General features: G+C 35.8%; 1 protein-coding gene across 3 annotated transcripts in view; it reads left to right on the top strand.

Annotated features, from left to right (window-relative positions):
- NPAS3 (neuronal PAS domain protein 3) overlaps nucleotides 1-23,477 on the top strand; it is an 826,368-nt gene that overhangs the window by 230,760 nt on the left and 572,131 nt on the right. For 2 of the 3 annotated variants that reach the window (XM_070755787.1, XM_070755777.1), the window contains exons 4-5: nucleotides 13,245-13,489; nucleotides 13,602-13,652. In XM_070755787.1, the coding sequence (XP_070611888.1) occupies nucleotides 13,245-13,489; nucleotides 13,602-13,652 (296 nt within the window). The remainder of the gene's footprint in view (nucleotides 1-13,244; nucleotides 13,490-13,601; nucleotides 13,653-23,477) is intronic. The other variant, XM_070755797.1, reaches the window with a different exon arrangement.

Raw genomic sequence — 23,477 nt, 5'->3', positions numbered from 1 at the left:
ATATATATATATAAACAAGACTTGGCACATAATTTAATGTTTTTTAAAAATGTGAGTGTTAATATGCTGTATTTTATAATATATGTATTTTTGAAAAAATATTTTATTGATTTTTATAATACAGTATAGGAAAAACACACACACAACATATAACAAGTGCTCAGTGATTGTACCCACCACCAGACAAACATTCGTGCCCCACCACCAATCGGGGGTGTTTCTTATATAAATTGTTTTAACCCAAGAGCGAAATATTTATTTACATATTATAAAGTGATTCCAACTTTTTTCTTATAGTTTGGTCTCGGATCCTACTCACCATATATCTTCTTACCTTGTCCCATCGCCCCATCAGTTGTCGCAATTCAGTTTCATTAGTCAAATTCATCCTTTTGTCCATAATCTTCAAATTGAATGTGTCCACCATGTACCTATACCAATTTTGCATTGTCCATTTTGTCGCATCCTTCCAACCTAAGACTATTACCGCCTAAGCGCTTTCTATAGCTACTTTTTTTATTTCTCTGAATTCTCCCATCTCATTACTTTTAACTAATACTGCCATTTCCTTGGTTTCTCTTTTCCTTCCTCTGGTTTCTCTTCAGATCATATAAATCTTTCGCCTTTTACTGTATATTATAATATAAACATGGCCACAGCAATGATGGTTATATCAGTCTTCAGAGATCCAGGTCTAAAGAGTTAAATAGTTTCTGTTATCTTAAGTGTCTTTAGTATACTAAAAGTATACGTGGTTGTAAAAAGTATTCTGCTACACTGGTATTTTATTAAACAATATAATACTACACCATTTGGTTCAGAATACTTTTTTCCTTGTTTTCCTCCTCTAAAATCTACACCGAAAAACACGGTATTTACTTGCACTCATGTACACATACATATTAAGTAGAAAATAGCTAATACAATGACATCAGATATGACTATATTTATACTGTGCTTACATATTAATGTCTAAAGCAGATGCCTATTTATAAATTATTCATCAGATTAATAATAATTTTAATAATTAATTATAGTAATTTTATATGGCATTTATGATTAGGAGATTTACAGTTAGAAAAGATACTCAGGTCTCTGGTAAAATATTTGAAATTGGAAATGGTGTGATTGAATAATATCATTCTATTCTCTAATAAACATAGCATTACTCATTGAGTAGAAAGGGGATTAAGAAAAGTAAAACGAGACTTTCAATATTGTTAAGACTGAAGCTGTAACAACTTTTCAGTAGGTTATTTTGCTATATTTCCATTTTTGTGTTATCATAAATTAAATGATTACTTATACTATGATATAATTCTCTTTCTGAATGTAACCAAGTTGAAGTGATAAAATGTACATGAAATAAGTTAATAAAAATGTTGACTCTGAAATATGTGTATTATTCAGATTGCTCAAAGCATGTCTCTTAAATCATGTATCTATATATTTTCAATTGATTTTTCCATTGGCAAAGAATATGGATTCTGAAATATGATTTATTTATTATTTCATTTTTAAGGCTGGCCAATTCCATTGAAAATCTGGGCAGCTTACAATTTAAAAAATTAAAAAGAAAACAACAAATATCAAGAAGAAAAAATACAGCTGATTAGAAAACAATGAAAATCAAAAATCTCAACTACCATCTTAATTGAAGGCTCGGGAGTCATCTAGCTGAGTTCAATTTTACAAGAACTGGAATCAAATTCCTGTGAGGTTCTCATCTCATCATATTTCAGGAATAAATTAGATTTGAGTTTTTGTAGGAAAGTACTCTTGAATCATGGGAAATATGTGGAATCCCAAATTGGAAAAAACTAGTACTGCATAGTAGACATTAAATTGTGATCCCGCCTTCAACTAACACAGTAAACAAATAACACCATCAGTAACTTCAATTATTCATAACAATCTATATATATTCTGTTTTGTTCAAGATTAGCAACATTAAATAGTGTATAAACATAATTCACAAGTATAAAACATGTTTTATCAGGTTTAATGGCTTATGGTGCTGACTTTTTGAATATATTGAATTTGATGTATGTTTCAGAGCTTATAAAATTTATTTATTTATTTTATTTATTTATTGGATTTGTATGCCGCCCCTCTCCGAGGACTCGGGTGGCCTCACAACATATCAAAAAGTACAAAACAGTATGCATCTCAAAAAATCCAATTAATGTGACTAAAAGAAAGAACTTTCCCAGGGATTTCAGGACCTCAGTGGGGAGGCAGTCCAAAGCTTCCAAGTTTTTATCTTGTGCTGCTAAGGCCAGGTCATCTGCATATCCAAGTTTATGTCCCCTTGTAGCTGGCATATCTGAGATATAAAGATTGAGTAGTGTGGATGCTAGTACAGAACCTTGTGGAAGGCCTTTATTGAGTCTTATGTGTTATAATTATGTTTACAGTAAAAAGAAAGCCATTATATATTTAAAATGTTATGTTAATATTTTTAAAACTCAGGAGAGAGGCTGAGTTTTATCATTTATAAATTTCCAGTGTTTTAATATTATTAGGCTGGTGCCTGGACAGCAAGAAAAATATATTAATAAAATGTGTGCATGTACTTCAAACATTTAAACTTTATCAACTAATACTTTTTTTTCCTGCATAGCTTAGAGATCAGAGATTGGCTCTCCTTTCATGCTTGGTTTCCTGATGAAATACTAGTAGTTTTATTTAGCTTGGGGAAGAGAAAATCAAGGATAAGAAATTAATTCTAGACTTAGGGTATCAATTAATGTGAAAAAATGCTTACATTTTAAAGATAAATCAATTCTCATGTAATTATGTCATATTCCCTTAAACATCGTATCTATAATTTTTTTTAAAAAAAGTTATAATATAACTACAAAATGACATCCAGATAAATTAGGAAAGAAATATAGATTAATGATAGATAACAGGCTAGATAGTTGGCTTGTTATGTTATAGTAATTAATATATAGTTTCTGAAGATATTTTTATGTAGTAAGAATCCAGGGGAATAATGTGATTTTTAACTGTTTTCCCTTAAGCTATTTATATGAGAAGCCACTTATTCAGGGTCACCCTCTTTTGTGCTTGGTATGTAGAGTAGGATGTTTTGAGAACAAATGCCTTTCCATAATAAAAACTGCCTTTCTGCCATGGATTTTTCTCACCCAGTAAGGTTAGGTATAATTGGTATGTTTTGATCACTTTAATCAAACACTGCATCATTTGGAGTCAAAGCATGGGTCCTTTTCCTTCTCTGGAGTGATATCCTCCAAAGATTGTGTCCCCCTCACCTGGATAACGTTTCAAAAAGCCTTAAAAATCTGTCTCTTTTCACATATATAGAGTGTTTGTGGAGTCCTCTAGTGCAGTGTTTCCCATCCTTGGCAACTTGAAGATATTTGGACTTCAACTCCCAGAATTCACCAGGCAGCGAATGCTGGCTGGGGAATTCTGGGAGTTGAAGTCCAGATATCTTCAAGTTGCCAAGGTTGGGAAACACTGCTACAGTGTCTAGTTGATCTTTTGTTAGAGTGAGGAAGTTTGGATGCACAGGATTTTCTTGTAACTTTTCATGATTTTTTTAAAAAAAATCTTACTTGATGTAAGCCACCCAGACTAATTTTAGAGTTAGGCACTTACAAATTTCAGGATAAATAAATAAACAGCAAATTGCTAGAGGCATGTACTAGAAATTGTTGGCATGGGGAGCCTACTTACTAAGGGAGTAGACATCTAACAGAATGTTACAGTATTCTTTTTCATAACTGACTTGGGCTTTCATACACTGATTTAGATTTTTCTAAGGAGATATAAAATCAATAGTTATGGGTGTCGGTCTTACAAAAATTGTGGGGCCAGAGTCATTCTTGGATATAATAACATGAGAACCAGTACGTTACTTTGCTCTCTCATCTCTTTTAAAATTAAGGTTTAAAAAGACAAGTAAAAAGTCATATGGCTGGGTAATCTTGTGGGTGCCGTGGAAATAAAGATAGGGCAGTCCTCAACTTATTATCATAATGGCACCTGGAAAATTCATTAATTAATTCATTAATTTTCATGATCCTCATAAATCACCGCACTTATGTGACAACTTGGGTTTTTTGCTCCAATTATTAAGCTAACACCATAGTCATAAAGCAAATCCATTCATTCCTGTTGGCTTTTGTGTTGGACAGAAACCAGCAAAAAAATGCCACAAATCATGGACACATGACTGGAATGAAGCAATTGGCTATAAAAGTGAGCTACTTGCCAAGCACTTGAAATGTGATCATGTGGCTGCAGGGACAGGGTGCTACCATTGGAACTCTGGAACTGGATTGTAGATAACTGTTGGGAAGGGTTCCTTGTAACTTTCAACAGTCACTAAGCAACTAGTCATTAAACAATCATTTAATCCTTTAATAGAATACCCTACAAGACTAGACTTTCAATCCTGGGCCTAGAAAGTTTAGAACTAAGACGCCTTAAACAAGATCTAAGTATTGCCCACAAGATCATATGCTGCAACATCCTGCCTGTCGGCGACTGCTGCAGCTTCAACCACAACAACACAAGAGCACGCAACAGATTTAAACTTAATATTAAGCGCTCCAAACTTGACTGTAAAAAATATGACTTCAGTAACTGAGTTGTCGAAGCGTGGAACTCATTACCTGACTCCATAGTGTCATCCCCAAACCCCCAACACTTTACCCTTAGATTATCTACGGTTGACCTAGCCAGATTCCTAAAAGGTCAGTAAGGGGCGAGTACAAGTGCACTAGAGTGCCTTCCGTCCCCTGTCCTATTGGTCTCCTATATCTCCTATATCTTTCTTCTATTCCTATATCTCTTTTTCTATTCTTTCATTGATATGTTCTATTACTATACCTTCTTTTCTATTATTTCTTAGATATATTTTACTATGAGTATCTCCTCTATAACCTTCATCATGTATTTTACTATGTGTATATAGATATATACCCACTAAAACCCTCATTGTGTATTGGACAAAATAAATAAATAAAATTAATTAATTAATCCTTTGCACATAAATATCCCCAGGGAATATATCGAAGCATGACCTAACATGACCTGTTGGAAACAGCACTTTGAGATTGAACAGACAGTAACCAGTAGGCAATTACATTCTCAGTTACGTTAACTGTTTAATAGTGTTCTAATATATAATGGTGTCTTATCATAGATAGAATAAAAATGTTTTTCTTTTTTTAAAAAAAACCTCTGAAATAAAATATGCTCTTGGTTTTATCTTTGGGGGTGGGTGGTGGGAAACTCAGCCAAAACAGGAATCGCATAAAAATTACTGCTGTTCCACCAAATTGGATTTTTGGATATATTTTTTAATTGGAAACTATAAGTCAAATTCTTGGTTGTTTTTTTTAAAGATGAACAATACAAATTACAGATACTTTTGTAGAGAGAGCTCACTTCAAAAGAACTGTTTATATACCGATGAGGTTCCTAACAAATAACATGTCATATGATAATGAGACTGGGGTTTTTTTCTTCAGTAATTTCACATTTGCAAACTACACTGCTGGGAAAGTAAGTGAAGTATTTATCTATTCTATTTTTACACTGACAAATCTATGTAAACGACCAGGGTGCCTAACAGAAACAAAGCAAGTATATGTAAAAAAAAGAAACCTCTGCTCTAAATCAACTATACAGAACCTTCAAAGACAATATATTACCCTTGTTCAGAATGCTCATTTCCACATGAGTATTCTTTTTAATGGAAAAGACTTCAATTTATGTTTAAGAACAAATAAACTGTAGTACTTTGACAGCCGTTCACACTTAATTCTTTGCGTTAAACCAACAGCATTCTTTTTAACAAACATCCATTGTTATGACAATGTCTCAGGCAGAATTTATGAGAAATGAAATTATGTTACCAAGGAGATAGCATTTACTATAATGGAGAGTAGATCCTAGAAAATGGCTCCTTTTACAGCAGCTCAGAACAGAGCCACAAAAGCAATTGATTGGTCTTGGCATTTAGTCTTATATCAGCTGTGTCATCCATTGCTTCAGGAGTGAGAACACTAATCTAAAGTGACATTTCTGTTCTGGCGGGCATTCCTGCCCTGATGAAAGCAATTACTTCATTCTTAAATGATAATTTGCAGGAGTTTCAACCACTTTAATTGATAACTTTTTGTTCTGAGAAGTTCAATTGTGAAGTGATTAGCTGATTTTGTAAATAGAAATTTAAGGTGTGAAATGTACAATTTGCCCCAGATAAAAGTTAACTAGGTAGTTTTACTAGGGAGAGCAGACAGTTCTCTGCTTTTTTTAAGCTGCCAATGGAATGGTTGAGAGATAGGGAAAATATATATAGTACCATTTGTATTCTAGATGAACTATTATTATTTGTGATATGGTTGATAACAATTTATTTAAGTGATGCTTAGACCAAGAATACAGAAATGTAAAAAAAAGTCTGTATACAAAATAAGAATATAATGTATTGCTAAGATCTGTCATGTTTCTTTTTTTCTCCAGAAAGAACTCGACATTCCTTTGAGTATTAACATCACAAATATAAACTTTAAAGATTTGCAAAATCTTCTTGCTACGTGCGCATATTTGACACAGTTTTTTTCTTTATAGATGTAATGGTATCCTGTTTTGTATTTAATGTGTCAAATAGGAAATATAAAGTAAAAATGAAGGTCAAACTGATTTAGCACATCAAACAGTTTTTGTCAGCCAAGCTTAATATATCCTGAGTTTGTGGAACAAATGAAATTTTGCTGCTGTGTTACACTTTGCTTCCAAACAACCATTACAACTGGTTTTATATATTGTGTGATCATCAGAGCATCAAACAGTGCATCTCTACTGACGTTTTGCAGTGATGATCTACAGCAGCAATCTGCCATTTATATAAGGACAAAATGTGCATCTATATTTAGTTGTGAAATTGGCCTATTATACTCTTGATGTTTACAGAGGCTAACATAAATTAATGATGACAGCTATGAGTAGTGCATTAGTTAAGCAACAGAGTTTTTACCTTGAACTTGAAGGTTCCAAGTTTAACTTCCAGCATATATTCTAGACAGCTTTATTTGCACATTAAGGCATTTTTCTTGGACAGGTTTAAAGAAATTATGCTTTGCTATAAATAACAGCATTTACTATTTATTTACATATTTGCCTAAATTTTGCATTTGTCAAAAGTGATATAGTAAAGGAAAAATATTCATTCATACCCATTCAAAACATTTACTGAGGCAAAGGACATATTCTGGTTTGTCCAATAACTACCCTGAAAAGTTTGGTAGAGCAACATAGTTTTCAGATTTTATTTTATTTCTTGTTGCTTTAAACTGTAACCTGAAAATGTTGTCATGCGGTTCATGTCAAAAGTAGTACAGATTCTGTAGCAACCATAGATTCCACTGTTAACTCTGACCGGAGATCTGACAAGTAAGCAGGTGTTCAAAGGAATGCAAGTTAAAATGATGAAATCTTTGATGAATTTTTAATGGCTGAATTTTTAATATAGATCTTCTTTCTGTCTGCATTCCACATTAATTGATAACTAGTACAGCTCTGCAGTGTTATATTTTTCTAAGCAAACAAATCTATCTATCTATCTGTCTGTCTGTCTGTCTGTCTGTCTGTCTGTCTGTCTGTCTGTCTATCTATCTATCTATCTATCTAAATATCTAAATATCTATCTAAATATATATCTAAATATCTCTCTATCATCAGTTTATCTTCAGATCTTAGTTATACCTTCTTTGTAGAAGAATTATGAAAGGTTTTGATTTCCTTCTTTTTAAGAAACAGGATTTAATTTTTTACAGTGAAAAGTCATTTTTATTAAAGAGAAATATTGCATCAATATTTGAGCACTTGTCTCCAAATCTTTTTTCCAGTTAGAAACCTAGATGAATGTCAATAATAGTAAGTGGTAGGAAAACTAACAATAGTCTCATAAACACTGGATAGATAGATAGATAGATAGAGAGAGAGAGAGAGAGAGAGAGAGAGAGAGAGAGAGAGAGAGGAGAGAGGGAGAAATAACAAGAACATGGCATTACATTTCTTTTTTCTTTCTTTTTTTAAAAAAATGGCATTACATTTCTTTATAACTTTGAAGAGCCAGCAGTTTCAGAAAGTGTCAGGCATGTTTTGTTTTGTTTTAAAGCGGAAGACAGATGCAGAATCTTCATACACACCTGTGATGGTGGTAGTATATGGTTCATGTTCCCTGTTCTCTCAGTAAGATAGGCATCTGGTTTTCAATGCTACATTACCAATGTCAGTAATTTTAAAGACAAACAATAGCTTTTGCAAAGCTTTGAATGCATGTTTTGCTTTTATGAAGATTAATGCAAAGTACCCTCTGAAGTTGATTTTCAGTTCTGGATACCCTTTAAAAACAGTATTTCCTTGCTTCTTATTGTCAGGATTTAGCATATCCTGAGGTAATGTCTCAATGCAGAAGAAAGCCTACATAGAGAATACTGAGTCATTCTGAGGCAATTAAGCATGCAGTAATGTTATCAGGTGAAAAGTATGTAAACATGCAAGAGCTCTCTGCTCTTCCCCTGCTCTGCTCTCTCTCTGTTCTATGATCCTGTTCTGTGTGAAGTGTACTCTGAAGCTGCTGTATTGCTGTATTGATCTGTTGGTTCTTGTGAGTTATTGTAACTGAGATAGTTGTAGTGAGATACTAGTGTGATGTATGTATAGTAAAGTAGAATACAGTTAGTTTTTCAAAAGTTTTAGCAAGTCTTTCAGAGTAATGTGAAGCACTTTGATAAAGAAAATTCTGTCATCTTTGGATGTGTCACATTCCATAAACTGTCTGACACTAAACATTTATTTGACTCAATTTCACCCTCAAAGTCTCACTACTTTGAAAATAACCAGAGAGAAGTGAGCAACCCACATGTCCCTTTCCTGATTTTTCTCTTAGTTCCTTTTTTGAATCAATTTCTGTTTCTGTTTGTTCCTCTATACAAAAGATTGGGAAGCAGCCAAGGTCAAGATGATTAGTGGTGTAAAATAAAACACACTGTGGGTGGGGGCTACTCTTGCAATTCTCTTACCTGAAAGTTAGAGGACAAGGAGAAGTAGTGGGTCTGGCTGATGTCATTAGCTTTCTGTGCCTGCTAATAGTAGCTAATGCAAATGGATACTAGATTAATGTACAAGCTGTGTCATTCCCCCTGCCTTATGCCATTATATCATAGTCTGAACAACCTTTCAGCCTCTAGGGCCTTATTTTATGGTTATAGTCCTCCAAGCCAATCACTATTTATTACAAGTACAGTGCTGCCACTATAAAAGACTTTTGGTAAGATGTGTGTAATGAGGTAGGGTGATACTTCTCATTTCAAGAAGAAAAGTAAAGAAAATGTTGAATGTTTTCTGAAGTGAAGAAGCAGTCTGAAATAAAACATTAAACAGAATATTGAAAAGGCAGTGTTAGCACGATTGTTGTAATGCAAAAATTGTAGCATAACAATTGTAATGAGCATAGCAGCTGTAATGATATGCAAGAGTCTGCTTTTAAAAAATGAGTTTCCTAAAGGGTGAAATTGAGTTAAAATTGGTTTGCTTATATATGGAAACATAATCATTTGCAGAGGGCAAATGTCATGACATACTCGTTTGCATCAGATGTTAGGATGCAGGTAGGTAAGCATGGCACATATGCAATGATGTTGCCATTGTCATTTTGGCAATAACCGCAACTTGCTGAAGACTAGATTGGGAAAATGTAAAGGCTATGGAACACTTGGGAATAAAGCCTGTTAAATTCAATGGCTCTTGCTTCAGACATGGTTAAAACTGAACTACCTATAAAATGAGAGTCCAGCCTAACATGCACCAAGTAAGCTATGCATATTTCCTACTTAGCTTAGTGCAGATGACTGTTTTATAGAAAAGAGGAACTATTAAAAGGAATGATTATGTTATTAGTTTAAACTTGTCCAGTTCTTGCAATTGCATAAACAAAAGATGATTTCATCTACTAGGACTGGCATTGTATTGGTAGTTATTTTTAATTTGTTCATAAGTAAGAGTTTGAATTAATTAGTGAGATGACCAACTCTAAAGATGATATTAAATTCTTAAGAATTATTCAAACAAAAAAAGAGATAATGATTTTTTTTGCAGCTATAGAAATGGACTTAAAATAATAACATAGTTTAGTGATACAAATTTAAAATGTCAAAATGACAGACATAAGATGGGAAAATTCTGAAATCAAATATACTGATATGGGACCTGGGCTAGTTGTGATTAACCAGAAAGGGGTCTTCCCAGAAAATCAGAAAAAATCTTTTTGTACCTTTTCTGACTAACATATTTCATTAAAAGACATAAAGTAAAGGTTGTGATTCTTTGCCACCTTGTCAACTAACATGACTACTCTGTTAAAATGGGATTTAGGCAGGATGATGAGAGAGTGAAAAATAAAAATATCTTGTGCAACCACATTAAGAATATTGCTTATAGTTCAAGTTGCGACACCTCAAAAATGATACTGTAAAATTGGGAAATACAGAAGGGAAAAAGCATTAAGAGAAAGCAGGTAGAACTTGATGAGGAGATATAAACCTATGTATGATGTAGTATAGATAAAAGAAAATATTTCTTTATAGAAAGTATATTTAGTATTTGCTATTTGTTATTTTATTTGGAAAAAAGTTAAAAGGTGATGACATTAATTCATGAACTATGGAATTATTAATTATAATGATTACATATTACTTCCAGTAATGGAGGCAATAGATTTCTAACGCCAATGGCTGGAGTTAATAAGCGTTGTTTAGAGTATTCCTTGTGAGTCTTCCATTGGCTACTGTGAGAAACATAGAACTAACAACATCAGTGAAAAAAATGACTTATAGCTGTTTTTTACACTTATGACCAGCAGTGGGCTATGAGCCGGAACGCTAAATTGCGGCGGCTCATAAGTGCTTGTGGGACCAGCGCGATTTTGCTGCTACAACTGTGGATATTGTACATGGAGCCGCAGGTGCACCCATGTTTCGGTGAGGTTTTCCTTGCGCCTCCGTGCACAATTTTTCTACCTCCACAAGTGTTGAAGTAAAATTGCGCTGGCCCCGCAAGCACTTACGAGCTGCCACGGTGAGCACAATTTAGCGTTCTGACTAGTAACCCACTGGTGCTTATGATTCTTTCATAACACACTTATGACTCTTTCCCCATCATCACTTGATTTACATTCTGATTGATGCTTGACAATTGACTTACATTTATGATGGTCGCAGTGTCCTGGAGTCACGTGATCACCTTTTATGACATTTTGACAAGCAAAGTCAGTGGGGAAACCAGATTCACTTCATAACATGGCATAAAAGTCCAATAAATAAATAAATAAATAAATAAATAAATACATACATACATACATACATACATACATAATAACCATGTTACTAATTAAACAACTTTCGTGATTCATTTACAAACATTGCAAGAAAAGTTGAAAAAAAAGTTAATTTCTCACACACGTTTTGGGCTCAATTGTGATTGTAAGTTGACTGAAAACCCAGTTTCCCACTTCAACATAAAGCCAGTATTGACTCTAGCATACCCTTTTGGTAGATAGCCTTCCATATGTAAAATCAGTTTCCAGTCATAGAACACAGGTTTTGGAATAGAAATGTGTTTTCAATCATTTTAACCCCAGTGAGATGCTATTCGTAATTGGTGTTCATGACATAATCTGGTTGCTTTAGTCTTAGACTGTATGAACCACTCAGAGCAGATTGTAATTCTTGGCAAGCCAGCCAAAACTGCTAAAAGTGATCTCAGCTACTGAAACTGTAATGATAGTCAAGCAATATTTCCAAGCTTTGCATTTGCTGTTTCATTGAAACTCGAGCCCATTCAGGGCAAAATATTTAGTCCCGTCATGGATCTGGGGTACCACATTAATTGAAATTTCTTCTGGATGGGCTACAGATCCAATTGGTAAAGCCCTGGTCCAATCCTGCACAACAAATTTATTCAAATACACTATTTTGGCACGAACTGGTAAAAAGTCAGTACTAAAGTTTCTGGGCTTTTCACTCCACTATAAATAAGGGTTTCTTATTTTTTCAAAACAATATGTCACACTGTCCAACTGGATTGAGAGCTGATTGTTTCATGACTTCATTCCTCCTCCTTTGGTCAGTCAGCGATTGGAATGTACTTGACTATGTTGTTTTGGGTGAAGACTCACCCATCTCAGCTCTCCCCAACCGCCTGTTTCCAACTGTGTCAAACTGATTTCATGTTAGCATAACCCAGAATAAACACAATCCCACAACCTGATCACAACCTGATCAAATTCAGGCTTGACAGCTCGTTATATATGAAACTTTATCTCTCTGTCTCTCTGTCTCTGTCTCTCTGTCTCTGTCTCTCTCTCTCTCTCTCTCTCTCTCACACACACACACTCACTCATTCACTCTCTCTCTCACACACACAGGTCTATGGAGATTCTTGATCATCCAGGTCATGGTTCCCCCAAAGATGCTTTCTCAAAAGAAAACTAGAGTTCCTTTGTTTTTCCTTGAATAGGTTTTGCTTCTCATCCAGAAATCTGCTTCAGTTCTGACTGAATGGAAGTGGAGAATGGACTGGTTTATCTTTCTTGCAATCATCTGGTCATTAGCACTCTTTCTGAGAGTCATTGAAACCATTTAGAGTTTTATCTGTGTTCTCAGGGTCACCTGAATAGTGCAAATGGATGTGCTTGGAACTGCTGAAAGGACTGTGTTGTAAACATGAGAGATAGGTGGAATCTAGTTGCCTTCTGAAAAAGCACCTTTGGGACATGTATACCTATAAATATCTATATTTAAATGGTGCTTGTGGGGTATATAGAAACATAGAAACATAGAAGACTGACGGCAGAAAAAGACCTCATGGACCATCTAGTCTGCCCTTATACTATTTCCTGTATTTTATCTTAGGATGGATATATGTTTATCCCAGGCATGTTTAAATTCAGTTACTGTGGATTTACCAACCCCATCTGCTGGAAGTTTGTTCCAAGGATCTACTACTCTTTCAGTAAAATAATATTTTCTCATGTTGCCTTTGATCTTTCCCCCAACTAACTTCAGATTGTGTCCCCTTGTTCTTGTGTTCACTTTCCTATTAAAAAGTGACAAGTGTATAGTGACAAGGAATTCTGAAGAACACTGGCTCTATCAGAAAATACAATACTAATGAATGTCTTGCTCTCTTTCTTCCCCCAGTTTACAAGCCTTGAGAAAGGAAAAATCCAGAGATGCTGCTCGTTCTCGAAGAGGAAAAGAAAATTTTGAATTCTACGAGTTGGCCAAATTGTTGCCACTCCCTGCTGCCATTACCAGCCAGCTTGACAAGGCATCTATCATCCGATTAACAATTAGCTATTTGAAGATGAGGGACTTTGCTAATCAAGGGGATCCTCCATGGAACCTGCGTATGGAAGGACCACCTCCCAACACATCAGTGAAAGGTATGGGGTTTGCATAGTGATAATGCCCCTTGGAATGTGGCAGCCAAACTGATCTCTGAATTGAAATGTTTACCGTCCTTTCTTTTTTCCCTGCATATCAAATCCTTTAAAGGGATACAAATATGGAAATCTGAGGTCTGCATGAGAAAGACACCATGTGAAGGTGAAATAAACTCTTATTCTATTTATATTTTATTTTAACATGGACAACTAAGCACAACTAATGTGCTGGGAAAATGAGATAGTTATGCATATTTATATAATTTAGGTCTTAGTCTAATTTTAAAATTGCTGAGACTGAGAAACGCTAATCCTGATCTGATACAATATTATGCAGTGCATGGTTACTCAGAATAAGTCCTATTGAGTTCAGTGGGGTTTACTCTGAGATAAGTTTGTAAAATTGGTTGGATCCTTAGTGTCTTTAAAACTTGAAACAATTAAGTTAAGTATGCTTAATTCTGTATTGAATTATAGCTGTGAAATGGATTGTTTTGCATGATTATGAGAAAGAAAGTAGCCCTGTTAGGTGTTTTTTCCCCATGTTTATTAAATAGGTAGTACTTTGTTGAGTGAAAGAAATGTAATCTTTTTTGTTATAAGAGTAGTAGTTTGAAGATATATTTTTGTCTGGAAAATTAACTGGGGTTATTTGTTTTTCTGCCTAGTTATTGTTTTATTGTGAAAGTAATTTCTTTAATATTTAAGGTATTAACTTGAATATAAATACCATTTCACTCAAATCTGGTATTAGAAAGAGCTAACTGAATATAGCTCAATCATTATGCTTACACTGAGTTACAAGAAGCCAAACATTCAAGCTGCAATATTGAACTATTACTTCTATGTCAGTGTGTGTTACATTTGTTAATGACATTTTATATGAATTACAACTGCTTAACTTTATATATAAAAATTCACTTGTTAACAGAAACAGGACTAAACATGTATTAAATGAGTTAAAAGTTCATTTCCTAGATTCAAAAATGTTTGTATACAATAGTTACAAGTCAAATTTTTTTGTCTTCTCAGACAAAAAGGTTTTTGCTTGGTTCTCCATTTACATTCTGTTATCAAAATTGGAACTAAAGTCTGCAGAGTTTTGTAAAATGTGGTTTAAATAGATGTTGGAAGAATTTGGGAAATGTTTTTTACTTTGCTTTTTGAGTCATTCGAGATGATATTAAAATGGATGAGCTTACCTTCAAAACTGTATTTCTAAATATAGACAAAATTATTTAGTGGGGGTTTTTAATTATAATGATCAGGTTGTTAGGAAGGCAATACCTGCAGCAGGGGTGTCAAACTCATGGCCACAGGCTAGATGCATCACCTACTGGCCCCGCCCAGTTTAGCAAAAGGGAAAAAGGTCCTGATATGTCATGTGTTGATGCTGTGACGATGTGAGTTTGACACCCCTGTCCTAGAGTTGTATTCATTTTCAAATAATAATTTGGACCATCAGTGATATTATAAGGTGTGTCATAATTGACAATTTTTCTTCAATTGTATATACGTGTATTGTATATAGTTAATTGTGATTATATAAGTTAACATTTGAGGGCTGACTTCAGCATAATGTTACTTTCCCCTACAGAATGAGTTTTAACTATGTAGGGTGAACTTCTTAGGGACAATTGGTTTCCCTACATTGTCTACAGTGGAAAATTGCAAGGAAGAAATCAATCATTTGTTTTTCTTTTCAATTAACTAGTATGTCATTAAGCTTGAATTAAGCATTCTGAGAAGTCTTAATTATGATTTATTTGAAGAAACAAGGATAATATATCAGCTAGTTTGGAAAACAGAACAAAAAAGATACATTTTTCTTTATCTCCACTTCTCTCTGAGTGTTTGTGGTATGCATGTTTATGTGTGTATATGTGCACTTGTATTTGCATGTAGATGTGTGATAAAACAGCGTGCTTGAAACATATAATGCTAAATTTTACGTGCAATCTAATAAGAAGAAATACTTTATATAAAGAAGAAACATTTTTTTGGTAATTTAGGAAACAAAATGTATATATGTTAGCATATCCACTGATGTCATGTTCAATACATTGGTGCGAGCATGGAAAGAGTCCAGTAAAATTTAAGAACATGCTTTTTCATTTGAAAAACCGGGTTCTTAAAAGAAATAATGAAATAATAACGTAAGTTATTTCACAAAAATATATATTGAGATTTTGTGCCCCAATAGCTATATTACCTGTTTATTTCAATTTTATTTTTAGACAAAAGCTAGAGTTATTCCCACTCAAGTGTGGAGGGAAATAAGATTATAGGTCTGCTTTATTACAGGTGATTGGGTTGTTATTTTTTAAAATAACATAGCTACAGTAGGTAAAACAAAAACCTGATAGAGTGAGGAGAAGCAGCCAATATTTTAGCATTTTATATAAAATGTACTGGAGACCTAACAATCTATAAATCTAAAAAGAATGCTGCATCTACAGAACCCAATAATAATTTCAAAAAGCTCTTTACTCCCTTTACAATGGAGTTGTAGTTTAATGTTCTTCACTTAGGCCAGAGGTTTTCAAACTTGATAATGTTAAGACTCGTGAACTTCATAGAAACATAGAAGATTGTAGATCCTAAGGATAGCAGCTGGAATGACTTGGCCTTAGTAGATCAATTTTAGGAATGTCTGACTAATGAATTGCAAGAGAAACTAGTTTGCAAAGGACACTGGACAACTAAAAGGATCTATTTCACTGCTACAGTATATGATTATACAGAGAAAGCTGAAAGAGCAGAGACACTCAGGGAAATTGAAAAAGAAGATGTTTACATTTTTTCGACATCCCTTTCCTCTACTACAGGGTTGTCAAACTGGTGGCCCACGGGCCAGTGGCCCATAGGTAGGCCATACTCACATCCATGCCAGCACCACTCATGGGAAAGACATTGTGAAGCATCACATGACGGCAATATGACGCAGCAAATTTGACACCCATTCTCTACTAGTTTCGTCTCACAATTGGGATCAGTTAGAATCCCCATGCCATTCATAGTGAACTAATACAGATGTCTTTATCCCTTTATGGAGTTACTTCGGGTCACTTAGCAATTGCCTACTCTCTGACTGTAAAACCCTGTACCTCTGAAAATAAGGAACATGTTGCCATTGGGATTGTTAATTTTTCCATGTTTGAAGATTTGGGAAATAAAAAAAACAAGCTTCAGGAATTAAAAAAAAGCCATCCTCAGATATCTAATACCAAGAAACAATGTGTATTTTGCATGTGTTTTTATATCTTCCAACCTGAGTGAAACATTTAATTTTGCACTATTAGAATCAAGTGCAATCCGATTTTATTTTTTAATTGATAATAGTTACTGGATAGCAATTATCTTATCCATTCAGACAATAGAACATATAATTCATGTTAAAACCATCAATTTAAGTCTTCCCTGATCTAGTTTCATTCCTGAATGTACTACACTTTTTCAGCTCATCATAAATGACCATCTGGAAACCTTGAACTTGTTTTAACTTCTCCTTTCATGTTCTCATTATCATGGATGGAATGGCTACCTACACATAATCCTCATATTAACTTAAATCAAGCAACTGCTGTTTATATCATCAACATGCCAACTGTAGGAGGCACTAAGGCCCCATTGCCATTTCAGTTCTCCTATAGTATCAATGTAATGTTATCACTTTGTCGATACATTTAGAAGTGAGGATACTAACCTATTGCTACATTTCTATAATTGTACTATTAGCTTCATTCTAGGAACTGCGATCCTTACCAAGCTCAAGAGTTGGCTTTTTAGAAAGTTTCTCAATCACAACTTACTTTCTTTGTCAAGAAAAAAATAAAGGACTACTCCCATAGTAAATAAACTAGAAAAATGTGGGATGGACAGAAACACTCCAGATGGATTCAAAATTGGCTAACTAACCGCACTCAACATGTAGTGCTCAATGGAACTATATCAACAGGGAGGGATGTATGTACTGGAGTACCCCAAGGCTCTGTTTTAGGCTCAGTACTCTTCAACATCTTCACCAATGACTTGGACGAGGGAATAGATGGGGAACTTATCAAATTTGCGGATGACACCAAACTGGCAGGAATAGCCAAAACTCCAGAAGATAGGTGCAAAATACAAATTCAGAAGGATCTTGACAAACTTGAACAATGGGCGCTATCTAACAAAATGAAATTCAATGGTGAAAAAAGTAAGGTTCTCCATTTAGGCAAGAAAAACAAAATGCACAGGTAGTATATGTGGTACATTGCTCAACAGTACTAACTGTGAGAGGGATCTTGGAGTCTTAATGGGCAACCATTTAAATATGAGCCAGCAGTGTGCAGCAGCTGCCAAAAAAGCCAACACAGTTCTAGGCCTCATTAATAGAGGGATAGAATCAAGATCACATGAAGTGTTAATACCACTTTATAAGGCCTTGGTAAGGCCACACTTAGAATACTGCATTCAGTTTTTGTTGCACGATGCAAAAAGGATATTGAGACTCTAGAAAAAGTGCAGAGAAGAGCAATAAAGATGATTAGGGGCCTGGAGGCTAAAACATATGAAGAACGGTTGCAGGAACTGGGCATGGCTAGTTTAATGAAAAGAAGGATCAGGGGAGACATGATAGCAGTGTTTCAGTATCTCAGGCGTTGCCACAAAGAAGGAGTCAACCTATTCTCCAAAGCACTTGAGGGTAGAACAAGAACAAGAAGCAATGGATGGAAACTAAACAAGGAGAGAAGTAACTTAGTAAGGAGAAATTTCCAGACAGTCAGAACGGTTGATCAGTGGAACAGCTTGCCCCCAGAAGTTGTGAATGCCCCAACAATGGAAGTTTTTAAGCAGATGTTGGATAACCATCTGTCTGAAGTAGTGTAGGGTTTCCTGCCTAAGCACGGGGTTGAATTAGAACACCTCCAAGGTGCCTTCCAACTCGTTGTTGTTGTTGTTGTTGTTGTTGTTGTTGTTGTTGTCATTGTTGTTATTATTATTATGAGTGGACCCTGGTTTCTTCTGAAATCTGTTGGGATTATTACCCAAATCTCTTTATGTTTGATGTTTCGGAAGCTTCCCAAAAACTAAACCTGATAATTTGGTCTATAGAAAGGAGAATCTGATAATTTGATCTATATAAAGGAGAATCATGTGAAAAATAAACTCCAATCACTCTTTCAGTAATAACAAATGCAAAGTAGAGCCAAGGAAATATATATATATATAAACTAGTAAATATTTGAACCCCCCGCAATGGGTGGTGGTAGTGATGGGGGGTTTTTTTGTCGGTCAGGTGATGGGCACATGCACTGTGCACTGTTTTATGTTTGTTTTATGTAACCATATTTACAAAATCAATAAAAATATATTTTAAAAAAATGAATATTTAAGTAACTTTGGCATTGGTTCTAGGAATTTTGAGTACATAGTGATGCTATCCAGTTTTCGACTTTTCCCTTGTATTTATGAGATTCATGAACAAGATATTTTCTTACATCACGCATTCTTGTGCTCCATTTTTAAATATTTTATCCCACCCCCTGAAAATCCAGCAGCTCATACTAAGCATGCCTGAAATGTTCTGAATTGCATGTTAACCTGGAAAACAATATGCTTTTAATCTCCCTGCTTTGTAAATTATAGATTTTTTTCCAATGGCATTCAGTGTGATCTCATTGAGGGTGGATTCTACTCTACCCTAACAATTCCAAGGTCTTTCAGTTATGTACAGGATTGGGTAGGTGCAGGGGTGGGCAGCAGGCAGGACGGGGTGGAACACAGTTCCACTGGCGGAAATGAAGCTGCATGCCCAGCTCCAGCAGTCACTTCCTGGATTACCGGTCTCAGCTGGGCTCTCCTTTTCTTCTCTAATGCTGCGTCTGCTGCTGCTGCTGCGCTCCTCACTTTTTTCCTCTTTCCTCCTTCCTGGCCTTGGACGAACTTCCCTCTCTCCTGCCTGGCTCCCCTCTAGCCTCACGCGGCCACCCCCTGAGGCCAGAAAGGAGGAAAGAGGAAAAAAGTGATGAGCGCGCAGCAGCAGCAGCAGCAGTAGCAGGGGAAAAAGGGAGAGCTTGGCTGTGCCATGCCAAAGCGGTCTGGGCTGTGGTTTTTTTCCCCTTGCAAAGCCCTCACTCCACCCGCAGCTGAGTGAAAAGGCATTGTGCATCAATAATAACCATGTAATTTTCCCTCGGCTCTCCAATATTTTTAAATCCCCCCTCCCATTCTTCTCCTCCTCCTCAGAAAGCAGCAGCACCGGCAGGAGTTGCACGGGGCCCTTTTCCTCCCCCCTCTTTTCTCAACAGCTGATCAGCACCTGTCCGCCTAGCTACCCAGCCTGAGGCAGGGGGTGACCTAGGAAGGAGAGCACGGGAAACACAAAGCAAATTGTCAACCCCGCGAGCAACACTGGTGAAGTTGTAATTCGAGGACTTAACAGTTCACTTGAATGATGATGATCATTCAAGCCATTCCCACCTGATCACATGGTTGGCAAGCCACTCCTATTCAGTCACATGACCATCAAGCCACACCCACAGTATGGCAGTAAAGTTTTTTGCAGCCCATTACTGGGTAGGTGAATGTGTGGATTAGTTTTATAGCCCAATTCAATGATCACACCTGGTTTTCCAGGTATTTAAAACAAACCTTCCTGCCACATTTGCTATCTTCCCAGGCCTTTGGCTAAGCCAGTTAGGATGCTCCCTCCCCTTATTTGAACAGTCATTTATAATTTTATTACTGACTTAAGTGTAAGTATTTGATCTATTTTTGAGCTGCTGTGAATTTTTTTTTATAAGATGCCAAACTATATATTGAGCAGGACTTCCAATACAAAATTATGGATCGATTTATTGTTTCAGATTCCAGTATTAAATTTACATCATATTTCTGGAAAGCTTTGAACCAATTACATGAGTTGAGGGATTGATAGTATTGGGGGGGGGGGTGTTATTATTTATTCATTGTACTGTGTTTTAATTGTATTTGCAAGCTGCCAAGAATTGAATAGTTTAAGGCAAGATAGAAATCAAGCTAATTAATTAAATCTCACCATTCTTTAATTTTAGAAGGTATTAGAATATTGATACGTTTTAACCCATATATTTAATTTAAATTTTTTTAAAGGGTTTTTTTCTGAAATAGTCCAAATAACTTTAGCACTCATTAATATGAGATGGAAGAGAAGGGAAAGAACGGAAACCTATTGACTAGTATTGCTGCTGCCAAACCCAAACTGTCCTTTCCTGTCCTTCTCAAAGTATGCTAAAGTGGTTTTCATCACTCCCCGAGACTTGAATAGCCCAACCAACTTAGACCTGTGAGGAAATGCCATGAAAGACAACCCAACACTCCCAGCTGAGACCCATCTTATTTAATGTCAGTGTGGAGACTGAAAAAAACAGAAAACTGTCAGTATGTAATATCCTTATATACTCTTGTGGTATATACTTCTTGTGGGCTATTGTGGTATATACTTCTTGTGGGCTAGAAACCACATACAACATATAATTTAATTGCAGAGCCTCATACCCCAGGATGTTCTGGCTGCCAGCATAGTTCCAAGTTATTAAACAAAATCACGCAGGATAGTGGTTATCTCAAGTAGTTACTTGTACAGATAGACCTAGAGAGAAGAAGAGCATACAGTATAGACAGTGAACATCAAAATGTAAGAAGAGCCATGCTGAATCAGGCCAAATTCCATTGATTCCAGCATTTTGTGTCACACAGTGGCCCACCAATTGTACATGGGGATCTTGAGCAGAAAGAGAAGGCAAAACCCTCCCTTTCCCTTGACCCCCAACAAATGGTACCCAAAAGAATTCTGCCTGCCCCAACCAACATAGAGGCGGCACTTGGACATCCGTTTCAATAACCACCGATACAGTTGGCATCCAGGAATTTGTCTAATCCTGCCTTGAAGCTATCCAGGCTGACAGCGGTCACAAACTCTTCTGGAAGTGAATTTCATAAACCAACAACCCTCTGGGTGAAGAAATATTTCCCCTTATTTGTCCTCACTTTCTTACCTATGAGCTTTAGGGAGTGCCCCCTCGTCCTAGTATTGTGTGATAGGGAAAGAATTTTTCTCTATCCATAGAAACACAGAAGATTGACGGCAGAAAAAGACCTCATGGTCCATCTAGTCTGCCCTTATACTGTTTCCTGTATTTATCATAGGATGGATATATGTTTATCCCAGGCATGTTTAAATTCAGTTACTGTGGATTTACTAACCATGTCCTCTGGAAGTTTGTTCCAAGCATGTACTACTCTTTCAGTAAAATAATATTTTCTCACGTTGCTTCTGATCTTTCCCCCAACTAACCTCAGATTGCGCCTTCTTGTTCTTGTGTTCACTTTCCTATTAAAAACACTTCCCTCCTGAACCTTATTTAACCCTTTAACATATTGAAATGTTTCAATCATGTCCCCCCTTTCCCTTCTGTCCTCCACATTGAGTTCATTAAGTCTTGCCTTAAGTTTTATGCTTAAGACTTTCCACCATTTTTGTAGCCGTCTTTGGACCCGTTCAGTTTTATCAATATCTTTTTGTAGGTGAGGTCTCCAGAACTGAATGCAGTATTTCAAATGTGGCCTGACCAGCGCTCTATACAGCAGGATCACAATCTCCTTCTTTCTGCTTGTTATACCTCTAGCTATGCAGCCAAGCATTCTACTTGCTTTCCCTACCACCTGACCGTACTGTTCACCCATTTTGAGGCTGTCAGAAATTACTTCCCCTAAATCCTTTTCTTCTGAAGTTTTTGCTAACACAGAACTGCCAATACAATACTCAGATTGAGGATTCCTTTTCCCCAAGTGCATTATTTTACATTTGGAAATGTTAAACTGTAGTTTCCATTGCTTTGACAACTTATCTAGTAAAGCTAAATTGTATGCCATGTTACAGATGCCTCCAGGAATATCAACCCTATTGCACACTTTAGAGTCATCGGCAAACCTTCAAGTCACTCACAAACATATTAAAAAGAATAGGACCCAGAACAGACCCTTGTAGCACACCCCTTGTAACCAGTCTCTGCTCAGAATACTCGCTATTGACAACAACAACCCACCATTTCTATCCCACACATGATTTTGTACACTTCAATCAAGTCACCTCTTAAACGCCGTCTTTCAAGGCTGAAGAGACCAAGGCATTGCAGCCTGCTTTTATTGCCCTTTTTTGTACCTTTTCCTGTGGAGGCAAAAGCAGATATTATCCAATGATCACTAAAACATGGTAGAAAAGCTGGATTGCATTTTAGTTGTGAGAAAGTGAGAGACTGATCTGTTTTCTAGCATATGTTCTAATTTCTTCAGGGCATGTTTTGTACTGGCAGTTATAGCAGGTAAATACTATTGCACTTTGCTCATGATCAACTCTGTCAGCTGTTGTAGCTTTTGTTGATTTAGAACAGTGAAGTTGGCTACATTATTGGATGTGACAGCCTTTCTGTCTATTTTGGCTCTGAGATGTTACAGTACAGATTCTCTCTACATTTCTTGTTACTGCTTGTTTTATAAAAAACTTTTGAGTGTGGGATTTTGAATTCAAATGATACAGCTTAACCAGAATTAAATAGAGATTTTAATACAGTGTAGTAATTGTATTTTATTATATAGGTTACATGTAACTTCTGGGATCAACTCATCAGAGTCTGTACATTCTTTCTCTCTCCCTCCCTCCTTTCCTCCTTCCCTGAACCAGCAATGGTATTAGTTATATGGGCTTCAGCAGCAATGGACATCTGATTAGCTTTCAGATACTCCCAGAAGCTGCTAAACATTCCCCAGCTACCACCTCAATTTTATGGGTCATGACAGATAGCAGGACAGGAATAATACCTGACCTGCTTAAGTTTAAAGAGATTGTTGTACTGGCATGAGTTGTTGCAGGAAATTAGCTTGGTGAAACATTGCCGTCCCTAGACTAGATTGTCACAGTGTATGGTAGATTTTGATTGATAGAAAATACTGTCACTTTAGCAAA

This window comes from Erythrolamprus reginae, chromosome 1 (genome assembly GCF_031021105.1).
Source record: "Erythrolamprus reginae isolate rEryReg1 chromosome 1, rEryReg1.hap1, whole genome shotgun sequence".
NCBI lineage: Eukaryota > Metazoa > Chordata > Lepidosauria > Squamata > Dipsadidae > Erythrolamprus > Erythrolamprus reginae.
Note: the sequence above shows the minus strand (reverse complement) of the source record. Positions and strands in the feature narration are given on the sequence as shown.